General features: G+C 36.7%; 1 protein-coding gene across 2 annotated transcripts; it reads left to right on the top strand.

Moving 5' to 3' along the window:
* LOC138310287 (uncharacterized) lies at positions 1–15,584 on the top strand. Of its 2 annotated transcripts, XM_069251425.1 has the most exons (6): positions 3–231; positions 1,033–1,113; positions 5,808–5,882; positions 7,632–11,856; positions 13,060–13,170; positions 15,439–15,584. In XM_069251425.1, the coding sequence occupies exons 1-4, from the start codon at positions 84–86 to the stop codon at positions 7,889–7,891; spliced, it is 564 nt and encodes a 187-aa protein (XP_069107526.1). In that variant the 5' UTR covers positions 3–83; the 3' UTR covers positions 7,892–11,856; positions 13,060–13,170; positions 15,439–15,584. The 2 variants fall into 2 exon arrangements, with proteins under 2 accessions (XP_069107527.1, XP_069107526.1); XM_069251426.1 differs by lacking the exon at positions 5,808–5,882 and having other exon boundaries at positions 1–231.
* The last annotated feature ends 751 nt before the right edge of the window (positions 15,585–16,335 follow it).

The raw sequence follows: 16,335 nt of genomic DNA on the forward strand, positions 1-16,335 counted from the left end.
ACACTGCCTGCTTAAGCGTCATTCCATAACACCTTGTCGCTTGAGTGTTGTTTGGAGGAGTATTCCAGCTACCCAAGACCATCATGGCGTACAGTGATATCATACTTACGTTGGTTGTCGTTGCTTTTGCAGTCGAAATTGTTTTGATAGACAGGAATCTATCGAAGATCACTGATGTTATCACTAAGGCATTTCCGTATAACACAAGTCCGACAGTGGAACAAGATGAAGGTTAGTGTATGTTACATGTATTATGACAAACTCAAGGTTATTGGTATTAACTTTTACAGTAAATGGTTCTGTAGTAATGTACGGCTTTGGAGAACATTCCGAGATTTTCTCAAAATTTGCGCGTTTACAATTTCTTAATAGTTATAAGCCAAACAGTTCATCTTTCTTGCTGTTAATTCAATCTTATTTGTTAGTTTTAAGTTTTCTAACCAAAACTACAAAAGTATTACTTAGTAGAAAATACCCCTCGGTTGCCACTTAATCGAGCATGTGTTCCCGCTTCGCTCTTACCTGCGTAAAGTGCATTCACTGCATTGTATGGTCTCGTGCAAAACTGTTTGCTCGCTTAATATTTACTTATTCCCGAGTAATTGACTTCCCATGGTTAACTCCCTAACTATTTGCATATGACCAACCTCTGATAATAGTTTTCAAAGGATGAAAAGATTTTAGGTAGCATTTTTATGAATGTTTAAAGAGACTCATTTATTGAAACGACGAAAATAAGATGACAATGTATTAGCTTCGTCAGTCAATATCTATCAGTTGAAAAACATACCTTGGGTCAAAGGTTATACAAAGCGATTCTCATATGTGATGTTTACCTACGTGTGGACTGTGGCACAGAGCGTAACAACGGAATCCCCTATCATTGCTACAATCCTGTTTAATTACGACATTTTAAATTAAACAATATTGCCATAAGGATACCAACTTTATCATTTGACGATTTTTTTTTTCAATTAAATAAATTACGAAGACATAATGAGACTTTAATTACGCAATTTACTTCACTTTTAGCCAGCAAAACCGACCTTCTGCGGATTCAATCTGAAGTAAAAGTGTTGTCGGACCTCTTACAGGAGGAGAGGGATCGCAAAGGTGAGAATTCATGTTAATTTGAGACAACATACGGTAAACGGACAGGTAATTTGCTTATTTATAGGTATTGCGTACACTATTTTAGTTATATTATAATAAAGATAATTTTTTATTTACATTTAAAAGAAATGGTTTGATGACCCAAAATGCCACCTTGGCAATTAAAATAGATAAATAAAGAATAAATAAGATAAATAGATCTGAATCGCATAAATATGATTCAGTAAAGCGAGAATGATGAATTCTTCTTGGTCCAAATCTAATTAAAATACAGATCCTACGCTCGATGATAAATCCCATTAGAGGTCATGTTATTGCGAAATGGCCAATTCAAATGTATTCAAATGTGTACGTAGTCATCTCAGACAAAGCTAAATATGTATGCATACTCGGACGAAACGGTGTTTCAATTGATGTACCAATGTAGCAAGTCGTAGTCATCCGAACATGGCCCCATATCGGATGCTTGTCAGATCATCTTTTGAACGGAGTGGTTATAATGATTATTATGAGTGAAGTATCGAGAAAAACTTGTTACGCCTAGGAGACCTATTTGGTCCATCAGTGTTGTGAAAAAATCTTATGCAAATTAGATCTACTTATCAGTGTTTTTACGAATTGTTACGCCAAGGTGATCTGCTTGGACAATTAATGTTATTGAAAATTCTTCTCTCCTTTTTCACTTTATTTATAATTTTTAATTGCTTTATTTTCAATGTTTGAATACCGGAAAATCTGTTAGCATTCATTGTTATTGTCATCCAAAGCATATTTAAAAGTGTTGAAATAGAATGGAGTGAGAATTATGATTTTGATTTTAATCAGATTGGAGTAAAATCTCGTGACATTGAAATAACTTGAAAGATATATACGTTAACAGCTGAATGAATCAACATCAATAACCGAGAACAATATTAAACAATAATATTATTGAAATAGGTACCTTATGTAATTGGGATTGATTGGTTTTCAACAATGTAGCTCAACAGAACTATTTCACAACAATGGGTTCCTGTTCTGGTCTACACGCCAACATTCATTCCAGTAGGCCTGATAGGGTTAATCGGAACATATACACTTAATGAAATACAAACCTTTTATGTGTTCCCTATAAATTTAAAGATAAATTGTAGATTTTTTTCGTATCTTACAATGCATGGCCACGAACCGTAATTCAAGTCAAAACTATTGTTATACATTAAGTACTTGAACTTTGAACATATTGGATTTGTTCTGTTTTCCGTGTATGTGAGGGTAAGGGTCTTAGGTTTGGAGTCTATCCCGACATTGTTCCGCTCATGTATAAGAATGTAAGAGAAATATAGTTGTTGAACACGTGTATATAATTTACTAAACACGAATGACTTCGCTTGCATTAGCAAAAATATGTAAATGTGTAGTAATACTTTCATCCGTGAAAAGGTACTCATTAATATTACAGAGCTATAATGATTTGATTGTTGAAGATAATTATACCAAATTTGTGTTATATTATTTTGCATATAATTAAATGCCTTTTATTCAAAAAAATCATACAATTACTCTCTGCCGTGAGGGCATTAAAATTGTACATTACATGAATATATCGCAGTCCCCCAAAACACGCACAACACACTTCATACACACTTCACGCCACATACATGGTTGTTAATATGACGTTAATTAATCAAAATTATATAGTTAGTCGACCAATATTCTACTTATTTCCCATCCCACCAAGTATTCAAGTTGAACTGGTAACAAAATTATCGTGCGACATGATTCAATGCTTTATATATACATTTACACAATTTAACCTTACCAAGCGCAGTTTTGATTCATATAGTCTATGTACTTCATGTGACGTCACAATTGTCGTGCCAGCGATTACGGAAAACGGCTGTTCAAATGGCTGTTACTCCTTGACGATACAGTAACGAATGATTGATTCATTATAGATGCAAAATTCCTAGGGATTTCATCATAAAATTGTAACCAACTGTAAGTATAAGTATTGAACGTCTTTCAGTTGGCATTCAAAGCCAGTCGTATCAAAACTGTAGTTTAGTTGTTAATATCATACCAAACTACATTTCATTGTAAATAGCATATCAAGTTTTAATACTCAATCTGATTTTTATTCGCATAATAACACTCACTCCATTTCATAGAGGATCACGTTGTGATTACCTTTTAAATTGTGCAATATCATTATTAACTAGAAATTACCGACTTGCCGTGACGAAATGGTGTTTACAGTCGATTTCATTTGATGGAACAACATGTATTTGAACTTAAATACAAATAACTATACAGGTCATCAGAACATGGCCCCGAAGAGGGTGTTGACAGCCTCAATCAAACGGTTTGTTTGTTTGTTTGTTGGTTTGTTAACGTTCTATTAACAGTCATGTAAGGACGGTGTTGCGTGTATGTGTTCGAGGTGCGTGTTTTGGGAAACTGGTATATCGAGTAAGAAAAGGATCTGTATTTTGATCTTTAAAATTTTAAAAATCTTAAATATATGAACATGTATACATTTTTTTATATTTTAAAGAATTGAATTGTATTGATTGTTAAATACTTTTCAAGTCATGTCATAAGACAAATTGATATACGGCCATAATGATAGCCACTGCTGCAGAGTTTCATCGATAAAAGTAAACAAATCGTTCCTTAACTTAATGTTTTTTGGTCATCTGACCCGAAGGGTCAGGATGAGGATGACCTATAGTCATCGTGATTTGTCCGTCGTCGTCCGCCGTTCCTTGTGCGTAAACTTTTTCCTTTAAAACGCTACTCCTCCTTAACCGCTAAGCGGATGTCATCCATATTTGCTGTGAAACATTATTGGGGAAGAACAATCATATTTTATATAAATGAGCTTGGTCCGACCCCTAGGGGCTGAGGGGTGGGGACCCAAAAGGGCTAATTTTCTTATTTTAAGCTTTAAAATCCTACTCCTCCTTCATCCTTGGATGGATTTCATCCATATTTGGTGTGAAACATTATTGGGGAAGGACAATCATATTTTATATAAATGAGCTTGGTCCGACCCCTAGGGGCTGAGGGGTGGGGACCCAAAAGGGCTAATTTTCTTATTTTAAGCTTTAAAATCCTACTCCTCCTTCATCCTTGGATGAATTTCATCCATATTTGGTGTGAAACATTATTGGGGAAGGACAATCATATTTTATATAAATGAGCTTGGTCCGACCCCTAGGAGCTGAGGGGTGGGGCCCCAAAAAGGCAAATTTTCTTAATTTTAGCTTTAAAATCCTACTCCTCCTTCATCCTTGGATGGATTTCATCGATATTTAGTGTAAAACATTATTGGGGAAGGATAATCATATTTGATGTAAATGAGCGTGGTCCAACCCCTAGGGGCTGAGGGGTGGGGCCCCAAATGGGCAAATTCTCTTAATTTAAGCTTTAAAATCCTACTCCTCCTTCATCCTTGGATGGATTTCATCCATATTTGATGTGAAACATCATTTGGGAAGGACAATCATATTACATTGTATAAATGAGCCTGGTCCGACCCCTAGGGGCTGAGGGGTGGGGCCCCAAATGGGGAAATTTTCTTAATTTTAGCTTTAAAATCCTACTCCTCCTCCATCCTTGGATGAATTTTATCCATATTTGGTGTGAAACATCATTGGGGAAACACAATTATATTTTATATAAATGAGTCTGGTCTGAACCCTAGGAACTGAGGGGTGGGGCCCCAAAAGGGCAAATTTTCTTAATTTTAGCTGGCCCACTTCCTGTTTTAAGGTTTCAGTCTCCGATCTCAATGAAAATTGGTCTATAGGGGTTTTAATTGATGCCGAACAACATGCAAACATTTTCGTAAATATTTTGATATTTCAAGATTGTCGATGGCCCACTTCCTGTTTTAAGGTTTCAGTCTCCGATCTCAATGAAAATTGGTCTATAGGGGTTTTAATTGATGCCGAACAACATGCAAACATTTTCGTAAAGATTTTGGTATTCCAAGATTACCGCTGGCCCACTTCCTGTTTTAAGGTTTCAGTCTCCGATCTCAATGAAAATTGGTCTATAGGGGTTTTAATTGATGCCGAATAACATGCAAACATTTTCGTAAAGATTTTGGTATTCCAAGATGGCCGCAGGCCCACTTCCTGTTTTAAGGTTTCAGTCTCCTATCTCAATGAAAATTGGTCTATAGGGGTTTTAATTGATGCCAAACAACATGCAAACATTTTCGTAAAGATTTTGGTATTCCAAGATGGCCGCTGGCCCACTTCCTGTTTTAAGGTTTCAGTCTCCGATCTCAATGAAAATTGGTCTATAGGGGTTTTAATTGATGCCGAACAACATGCAAACATTTTCGTAAAGATTTTGGTATTCCAAGATGGCCGTTGGCCCACTTCCTGTTTTAAAGGACCGAGGTAAGACCCATGGGGATAGTATGACCGAGGTCCAAAATGGGAGCTTTGCTGAAATTTGGCTTTAAAATCTGACTCCTCCATATATTAATCCTTGAATGGGTTTCGACCATATTTGGATGAAGGGCTACCAAGTTTGTTCAACAAATGACATTTACCTTTTTCAGAAACTTACATATTCAACTAAGGAGTTCCTTGTATTGTTTATATTAATCGTTAACCAATACTTTATACTGTGACTTTGTTGTTTTGTGCCATGAGTCAGATGACCGTTAAGGCCCATGGGCCTCTTGTTTCTTTTAGTTGTGACTGCCACAACCTACATAAGATGGGGCCGGGAGGATTGTTCCGGAAACACAACAGATTTGGTTTACTCTGGTAACTATCATTATGTATGTACACTACACACACGCAACACAAGGCATACATAAGAGGCCGATCTTAAATGACCCTAGCTGTGAATAAACAAACAAAATCAGCATTTGCTTGGTGTATTCGGCGGCATGCTCCGGAGATATAGAACTTTAAAAAGGGTAAAAGTTCGGCTATACAAGGAGACACAACACGAATATACCAGTCTCCCAAAACTCGCATCTCGCACTTCACACACACACATGATACAACATACACGGGAGCTTGTCCGTAGCTGACCAGGTCTATTTATAGTACTACATATGATAAACCAAACCAAGCTCTTGTCATATAGTACATTTGTATCATAGAATTATTTTACAAATTTACATATAGGTGAAGTCGTTGGAAAACGCTGTTTTATTTAATTTGGTTGCAAAAACCTAGCCAGCCCTATAAAAAGAGTAAGAGTTCCGATCACAACACATATATATACGGCAGCCTCCCAAAATATACATACACCGCAACTTTGCACACATGAAGGACTATGATTAAGTGACCCTGGTTGTTAATAGGATGGTGAACCTTTTAAACCACACCAAACCAAATCAAAACCTAGGTAACCGTTAAGGCCATATATTTTAGTATCTCTTTTACATTGACAAAAAAAAATCTTATTAAATGCCCACTAAACAAAATATGTAATAAAAATGTAAGAAAGATAACTCGAACAAAGTTATGAAATTTGTACAGAATATTAGCCTTCAAATACTTAGTAATCTACCTCTGATTAATATGATAGCACTATACAAGGACAACGGTTTCTCTGTTACAAGACGATGCAGTACGAATATACCAGTCTCCTAAAACACTTTACTTGGCCTTTCTAAACTCTCTCCTGACACCACCTCACTTTTATCCTTTAGTTTAGCACTCGCCCCTGTGACTTTGGGTTCTGCCCCCTGGCGGAGACACCATAGCCTATAAAAGCGTTAGTTTCTGCTCTTGTATTTCGCTCATCATAAGGGAATGGGACGACTGGTTCGACCGTTGTCAGTATAATGTGACCAATTGGGGCGAGTTGCTCATTGTCATCGGCGGTATGCTTCAGTGATATAGCAATATAAAAAGGGTACTATTCCACTATACAAGAAGGCACAAAACGAGTATACCATTCTCCAAAAGCATGCAATTCACACTACATACTACACGCACCTCGCACAACATACACGCAACACACCGCATACATGGGAGGCCGTCCTTACATGACCATAGCTGTTAATAGGACGTTAATTAATCAAACAAAACAAAAACAAAACAAAACATACTACACAACACATATATGGAAGGCCGTCCTTACATGACCTTGGCTGTAAATAGGACATTAAGTCATCAAACAAACAAACAAATCCTAGAACATACACTTTACACACGCACCACACCAAATCCATGGGAGATTATCCTAAAATAACTCTGGCTGCAAAAGATGTTACACCGCCGATGAATGTTATCTTTATCTATTAAAACAGAAGAAGATTATTTTTTATATGTTTCTTCAGCAACAAACGTTGTTATTTTACTTCTAAAGTAAAATATTAAAAATGATTAATTTCGAAAAAACTACGACACTATTTCCTATATGGAATGATTGCACGAATAACAAAAGAAAACCAATTTATTTATTGTTTGTGTTAGTTAGACATAAGTACGAATGATGAGTATTGTTTATGCTCTGTCGGCGGTGGATTATCTTTAATCAAACAACGTCTGTTGTAGGTTACGTCGGTGGGTCCCACTTCAGTCACACCGGATCCGCTGTGGACTATGTCTGTCTTCCCAAAGATCCATCCTGGGGGCCAATTACAGACCAAGTCACTACTGGTTATGGGTTAATGTATGGTGCGGAGTATGAAAACATTATTGTGTACAAAGTTCCTGACCTTAACAGAGAAGTTCCATGTGCCGTATGTCGTGAATCGAGTTATTCTACCACAATCATGATCCCCGCGCGCACCACGTGCTATCCCGGATGGTAGGAAGCATACCGTGGATACTTATCGTCTAGTCATTTTAGCGTACCTGCTGCTACACAATATGTGTGTGTAGACGAGAACCCTCACACAGTTGTTGGAGGAGCAGATACTAATGATGATTGGATTCTCTTATACCCCGTGAGGACACGATGTGGTTCACTGAAATGTCCACCATACGAAGATGATAAAATATTGTCATGCGTCGTATGTATGAAATAGACTTTGTTTGTTTGTTTGATTTATTAACGTCCTATTAACAGCTCCAAAACAACACATAACCTTTTCAAATTCTTTTATTGATGATTGAACAATAGCCTCATCTTATTACGTCCCTTGCTATAGTGTCTCGCCTCTTACTACAGGATACAGTAACTATGATATGACGTCATAATATAGTAAGTAGCCAGGACGCCTTGAAGATGCACAAGAGGGCTGAAAACGTTAGCGGCGAAATACTTTTGCCATGAATATGTTTAATTTTTCTTGAAGACATATATGATAGATGTACAAAGAACATTTTTTAAACATTATATATATATATATACTAAAAACAAAACTAAAACAAATCTGCCATATCTAGCGCTTAAGTAAGTAACGGTATATATTTGTATAATTACACATTAATATATTTGATATAATTGCGGCATTTTTCCCATTTGAATTGTACTCCACATTAGAAAAACGAGACATTTGGACACAAGTAGCAACCGTTTTTGAACGAAATACTATCGGCCACCAATTCATACCTGAAGTGACCACAACCGTTTGTCTTGACAAAACACATGGCGATGTTAGATTGGTGTTCGTGGGCAAACAAACGTCTAACTTACTCAACGATTCAATAATGTTTTTAATCTCAAAAAAAGATATTTCAATCGAACGCACCTGGTTTGTTAAAATAATTAAGTCATGCTTATTGAAGCGTGTCCACACCGCATACATGGAAGGCCGTCCTTACATTACCATAGCTGTTAATAGGACGTTAATTAATCAAACAAACAAACACATGCTGTAGCCGCATCATTTTTTTAGGTCACCTGAGACGAAGTCTCAAGTGACTTATTCTAATCACCTTTTGTCAGTCGTCGTGCGTCGTGTTTTCGTAAACAATTTACATTTTCGACTTCTTCTCAAAAACCGCTGAAGCAATTTCACTGAAATTTTGCACAACATACATGCAACACACCACATACATGGGAGGCCGTCCTTACATGACAATAGCTGTTAATAGGACGTTAATTAATCAAACAGACAAACAAACAAAACATTTTTGGAATTTACAAATTACAACCAAAATAAATTCATGTATTTTGATGTTTTAGATTACTATATATTATGTAAATACTTTCACGTGAACAAAAAAGTATTTCCTATTTCGTAAATTATTGGCGAATAACATAAGAACATAGTTGGCTAGTACATGACGTCATCAAGATGGCCGCCATCTCGAATTTCACTGAAAATGCGTTCAAATCACTACATATATTTGATTATTTGGTTCTGACATGTGTTTGTCGTTCTATTGTGGTCATTTTGATACCTCATTTGTCTACTTCAGTTGAAAAATGTCAATGTTATGACTATTTTTCATTTTTCATTGAAATTCGACATGGTGGCCATCTTGATGACGTCATAACCGGAACTTATACGATGTTGACATTGCTTTTGGTTGTTTTTGTTGCTTAAACAGATTGACAATTGGTCAAAAAATTTAATAGAAATAATCGTTTGCTGTTGGGAAACATTTTTGCTGCGTCAAGCAAAATATGAAAAATTTGCTGAAAAATCACCATTTTTAAGCTTAAAATCCGATGTATTCATTTCCTGCGTAGAAATCACTACATATATTGGATTGTTTGGCCCTGATATGTATTTTTTTTCTATTGTGGTCATTTTGATACCTCATTTGTCTACTTCGGTTGGAAAAATGTTAATGTTATGACTATTTTTCAATTTTTAGTGAAATTTGAGATGGCGGCCATCTTGATGACGTCATAACCGGAAGTTCATTCCAACTTATGCAATGTTAACATTTTGATTTGTGATCAGTGGGTCATAAGGGTTCAGAAAAATATTGGTTCGGAGGTTTGGGGGGGTGCATGTGGGACCCTCCTAGCCCATGGCCTAATAACAGGAACTATTTTATAGAAGGATTTAATCCAAGGTCCAAAACCATACAAATGTAAAGACTATAAAATCGAATTCCAGAGAATCAAAAGCTTTTTCAAAATCAATCAAATAAAAGTAGTCCGGGGATATTATTTTTTCTGTGTTTCTTATTAAATCAGCAATTCTTCCTTTTATAAACCATTTTTGTGTATCACTTATAAAACTCTCAAGTATTTATTTATTCGATTTGAAATAACCGATGCTGCAGTTTTATAATCAACATTATAAAAGTGTAATGGGCCTCAAATTATTCAAATATAATTTGAATTTTCCTTCCTTAAGGATACATGTACTCAAACCACGTCTTTGTAAAATTGAAAATTGACCATCCGTATGTGCCCGATTTAGAGAACGTATAAAAAAAGTATGAATACCTGCCCAAAAAAATTCTAAAATCGAAAAGTTCTACAGTATAACTGTCTATATAAGGAGGCTTGTTTTTTCATATTTTTAATTGAGAAAAAACACTCACATTATCCAAGTTCGCCTTCTAATTGTTGACTTTGTTCAGTTGATAATTTCTTAATAAATGGATTTTGTTTCATCAAAGAAGTATGTGGGTTGTTATCTGATATTTAGCTCACCTGCCCGAAAGGCAAGTGAGCTTATGATATGGTGCAGCGTCCGTCGTCCGGCCGTCATCCGGCCGTCCGTCCGGCCAGTCGTCTGTCCGGCGTCAACTTTTCCATAACCCCTTAACTCCCAACTACGCATTTCTACGCATTTTCGTGTCGGTGTTAGAAAAATCACAATATCTCCCTTATTTGTTGAGCTATCTGGATACTGTTTACATCCTGTAAAACTACAGATAATAGCCGACAACGTTTGTTCTGAGAGAAAAAAATCATTTGGGATCGTCTTTTTTTCTCTTTTAATGAGTTAAAAATTCATGTCAACTTAATTCCGAGCATTTTGAAATTGTTGACGTCGTGTGTCAGACGGCGTAACCGCCGGAGCGGAGATCCGACATTGCATCTCGAATTATGCAACAAGTAGCAAGAAATAGTATTTCACGGATTTTGTAGTTGTTAATGTCAAATTTATTGTGTGACCAATTATATTGAAAGTTCTAACATTATTGTTTCTCGTAGCATTATTACATGTAATAAGTACCATGTGTACTACACAGTAAACTTCGACAAAATCCTAATACAAAATAAACAAAATATCTATTTACCATACATACCAAGAAAGCCGAGAAACCACTGGTCAAAATACACAAATTTGTAATTCATTACATGCCGAAATAAGTTTTCTATTGCCTCTACAAATCAGCAAGTAGTTTCGACGGAAATCGTGGTCCGGTACAATTTCTAATATGTTGACGTCATTGGTACAAAACAAGCACCTGTGCGATGAAGATGGGCATCGATTCTGAGTTGATGTTCTCAAACGATATAAATATAAGATAAAATTCACACAAGAAACATATTCAATTTATCATTAGAATAATGAATTTTAAAATATTGTTTGATATTTGACGAAGAACAAGAATTGTATGATGCTAACGACAGCGATATCTATTTATAGTAGTAGGGTATTTCCTGACCGGGACAGCCACTTTCGATTTACAACACGACCATTTGCAGAATGCAGATGTACATGTATGTGGACATTTTACCTAAATAGTTACCAAAACAACATGACCAACCTTCTGATTATGATATTCAACAAACAAACTTTGAAATGATATCAACGTTATTGATGATACAAGCCTACATAACAGTTGTTATGAACATACATTGACAGCTGAATTATATTGTAACTGCACCAAGGATTCCAAGGCACATTTATGTTGAGTAAGTATATTTGAATTTCTCTATACAACATATACAAAATACATTATCAGGTTGTAATTCTAGAGCAAAATTCATAAGAATGAACTGCACTGTGATATCCTTCAATGTATAACATAGCATGTTTTGTATTATAAATATAGTTACCCCCACCCCCCTCCCCTCAACACACACCACACTTTTTGTCTCTGGGCCTATTGGAATAGCATAACATCTGTTTGTATGGGTTTGTGTGAGTAATTATTTCATGAATGAAAAGGCTCTGTTATTTTACAAATAAATTCTACAGATTTAGAACATTATTTGACCAATATACAATGTACATATGTTGTGGTCACAATCTATTTCCACCCCTACATGTAGATGTACGATGTAAAGTGTTCTTGATCATTCAATTTGCTAAAATGGTGTTAACATGCATATGTTTGATATGTCTTTATCCAAATTCAAGCAATACATGAACATTTCTGTCATGTTAGATTTTGTTCCAAAATGGAATATACAACAAATATAAATAATTAAGTAGTAGATATACAGTGCATATACACAATTGTATATTGTTTCAGTGATATTTTATGTATAACTGGTAAGATGTATAAGTAATGTGTACATGCACCATGTATATATTTGTAGGCGGTATTCAAATTCGCAGTTGATCAATCCCTCAAGTCAAAGTTTACAAACATGTACTCCAATGATCTGTCTCTTCATTATTTACTATAGAATACCAGAAATTGATACCCAGAGGATTTATGTACAAGAAAAACATATTATATTACATTAGTTAAATTGTGAAGAAAAAGATAAAATAAAAATACATATAATCTGCACCTGATGCTCAGAGTAACCAGAATTTCTTCCAACTCTAACACCACATAATAGACATTCTATAGTATGATTTGTCACTTCACTTAGTCTGGCAATAGATCTAGATTCATTGGAACCAGAATAATCTTGCTATCCAGATGGAAACTGGAATGGTGACTTTATTTTTAATTTTAAACATTTTTAGAGATTCTGTACCTGGACTTTATATATATAGATGGAATACCTGACCAGATTAAAAACACCAATGTATCTGCAATAGCTGAATAAGATTATTCATACTGTATTATGTTTTCAGTCTCTAATATGTTCAAGCCTTTTGAAATGAGAGTAATGTAAAAAAAAATCAAATCTGACATGAATATTTCATCTTCTTTTCAGGATTTTTTTCTTACCTGTAATGATCAGTTATTGAATTATACTGCCAACCAGAAGTTTTAATGGAAGATTAGTGAAACTTTGAGTAATCTGCTAGATTGTATTACTGCAAAGGTAAGAGCAAACATGTTTCTTAAGTTCAATTAATCAGAAATGGATCACAGGGACCTGGCACGAATTTGTTAACCAACAGTATACATATATAAATTTTCGTATCATAAATATGTATACTCAGTCTGTTGGTTAAAAAATTTCGTGCCAGGTCAATGTGTGATGAATCAAGAGTTTTTTGGGGGCGTTTGGAAACTTATTTTGGACAATTTTTAGCTCACCTGGCCCGAAGGGCCGGTGAGCTTATGTCATGGCGCGGCGTCCGTCGTCCGTCGTCCGTCTGTCCGTCAACATTTCCTTTAAATCGCTACTAGTCATAGAGTTCTGCATGGATTTTAACCAAATTTGGCCAGAAACATCCTTGGGGGGAGGGGAACAGAACTTGTATAAATTTTTGCTCTGACCCCCCGGGGACAGGAGGGGCGGGGCCCAATAGGGGAAATTGAGGTAAATCCTATAAATCGCTACTTGTCCTAGAGTTCTGCATGGATTGAAACCAAATTTGGCCAGACACATCCTTGGGGGAAGTGGAATAGAACTTGTATAAATTTTGGCTCTGACCCCACAGGGACAGGAGGGGCGGGGCCCAATAGGGGAAATTGAGGTAAATCCTATAAATCGCTACTTGTCCTAGTGTTCTGCATGGATTGTTACCAAATTTGGCCAGAAACATCCTTGGGGGAAGGGGAACAGAACTTGTATAAATTTTGGCTCTGACCCCTCGGGGACAGGAGGGGCGGGGCCCAATAAGGGAAATTTAGATAAATCCTATAAATCGCTACTTGTCCTAGAGTTCTGCATGGATTGTAACCAAATTTGGCCAGAAACATCATTGGGGGAAGGGAATCAGAACTTGTATAAATTTTGGCTCTGACCCCCCGGGGACAGGAGGGGCGGGGCCCAATAGGGGAAATAGAGGTAAATCCTATAAATCGCTACTTGTCCTAGAGTTCTGCATGGATTGTAACCAAATTTGGCCAGAAACATCCTTGGGGGAAGGGGAACAGAACTTGTATAAATTTTGGCTCTGACCCCCCGGGGACAGGAGGGGCGGGGCCCAATAGGGGAAATAGAGGTAAATCCTATAAATCACTACTTGTCCTAGTGTTCTGCATGGATTGTAACCAAATTTGGCCAGAAACATCCTTGGGGGAAGGGGAACAGAACTTGTATAAATTTTGGCTCTGACCCCCCGGGGACAGGAGGGGCGGGGCCCAATAGGGGAAATTTAGGTAAATCATATAAATCGCTACTTGTCCTAGAGTTCTGCATGGATTGTAACCAAATTTGGCCAGAAACATCCTTGGGGGAAGGGGAATAGAACTTGTATAAATTTTGGCTCTGACCCCCTGGGGACAGGAGGGGCGGGGCCCAATAGGGGAAATAGAGGTAAATCCTATAAATCGCTACTTGTCCTAGAGTTCTGCATGGATTGTAACCAAATTTGGCCAGAAACTTCTTAGGGGAATAGGAACAGAACTTATATAAATTTTGGCTCTGACCCCCCGGGGCAGGAGGGGCGGGCCCAATAGGGGAAATAGAGGTAAATCCTATAAATCGCTACTTGTCCTAGAGTTCAGCATGGATTGAAACCAAATTTGGCCAGAAACATTCTTGGGGGAAGGGGAATAGAACTTGTATAAATTTTGGCTCCGACCCCCTGGGGGCAGGAGGGGCGGGGCCCAATAGGGAAATTTAGGTAAATCCTATAAATCGCTACTAGTCTTAGAGTTCTGCTTGGATTTTAACCAAATTTGGCCCAGAAACATCCTTGGGGTTAACAGAATTCCTATAATTTTTGGCTCTAACCCTCTTGAGCAGAAAGAGTGGGGCCCAATAGGGGAATTAGAGGTAAATATTCAAATTCCTTCAGAAAAGAAACAATGAACCTTACTAGGCATTACAAACCAGGTGAGCGATACAGGCCCTCTGGGCCTCTTGTTTTCATAAATATTAAAAGGTGTTTTCACCATATTTTACATTCATGATAACACCTTGGAATTTATACCAAAAGTGTATCTTTATTAGTCTAAGATCTATTTTTAAGTGTAACTTTCTAAGCACTGGTGTATTCAATATGAGCAAGATTTTTTTTGAAAGGTATTTAACTATATACATGTACATATATACATGTAACATGTACATGTGTTTATACTTAGTTACTTAAAGTGTACCATACATTTCATTTGATGCTTGTACAACCAGGGACTGCCATTCAAATGATTGTATGATTCTGGATGTTTTTTACATTGTTTGTTTTATTTTTTACAGGTACATCAGTTTGGACTACATGTATATGGACATCAGTGGGTGACAACCTTAGGAAGATAACCAATCTCCTGTTATGAAACTGAAACTCAGCCAGTTCATCACCATTTTCCAATCTGCATTATTAAAAATACCATACCTGTATCTGACTTTTGAGTTCTTTCTAATTTAATTCATACAGTTGTGAACTTTTACAAGTTATTGTGTTAAAAAAAACATGACAGACACAATGTATAGATACATGCACATGGATATTCTATACATAAATAATGCAACCAAAGGCCAAAGATACAAGATATATGTATGTGTCTACAATTCTGACAAGTCACAACACACATGTGCATGTCCACCACAGGACTTTGGTTTTTTATAGATATACACGGACACCTGATATATGTGTAACACAGTATTGCCCGTAAACAGAGGTGTCTAAGGCCTGTGGTAGACGCCATTTATATATTTATCTGGAATATGATCAAGACAACATACATGTACATGTATATGTTTGTAGATACAGCAGTGTATCTATGAAATGGACAAGACATATACGTGCAGTGTATCTACAAACTAAACAAGAAACAACACACATTTACCAATGCATGGTATATACAATATGGTCAAGACACATCACAAATGTACATTTTTAGCTCACCTGGCCCGAAGGGCCGGTGAGCTTATGTCATGGCGCGGCGTCCGTCGTCCGTCGTCCGTCCGTCAACATTTCCTTTAAATCGCTACTAGTGTTAGAGTTCTGCATAGATTGTAACCAAATTTGGCCACAAACATCCTTGGGGGAAGGGGAACAGAACTTGTATAAATTTTGGCTCTGACCCCCCGGGGGCAGGAGGGGCACGGCCCAATAGGGAAAATAAAGGTAAATTCTATAAAACGCTACTTGTC

Source organism: Argopecten irradians, chromosome 16, assembly GCF_041381155.1.
Source record: "Argopecten irradians isolate NY chromosome 16, Ai_NY, whole genome shotgun sequence".
In the NCBI taxonomy this organism is placed as follows: domain Eukaryota; kingdom Metazoa; phylum Mollusca; class Bivalvia; order Pectinida; family Pectinidae; genus Argopecten; species Argopecten irradians.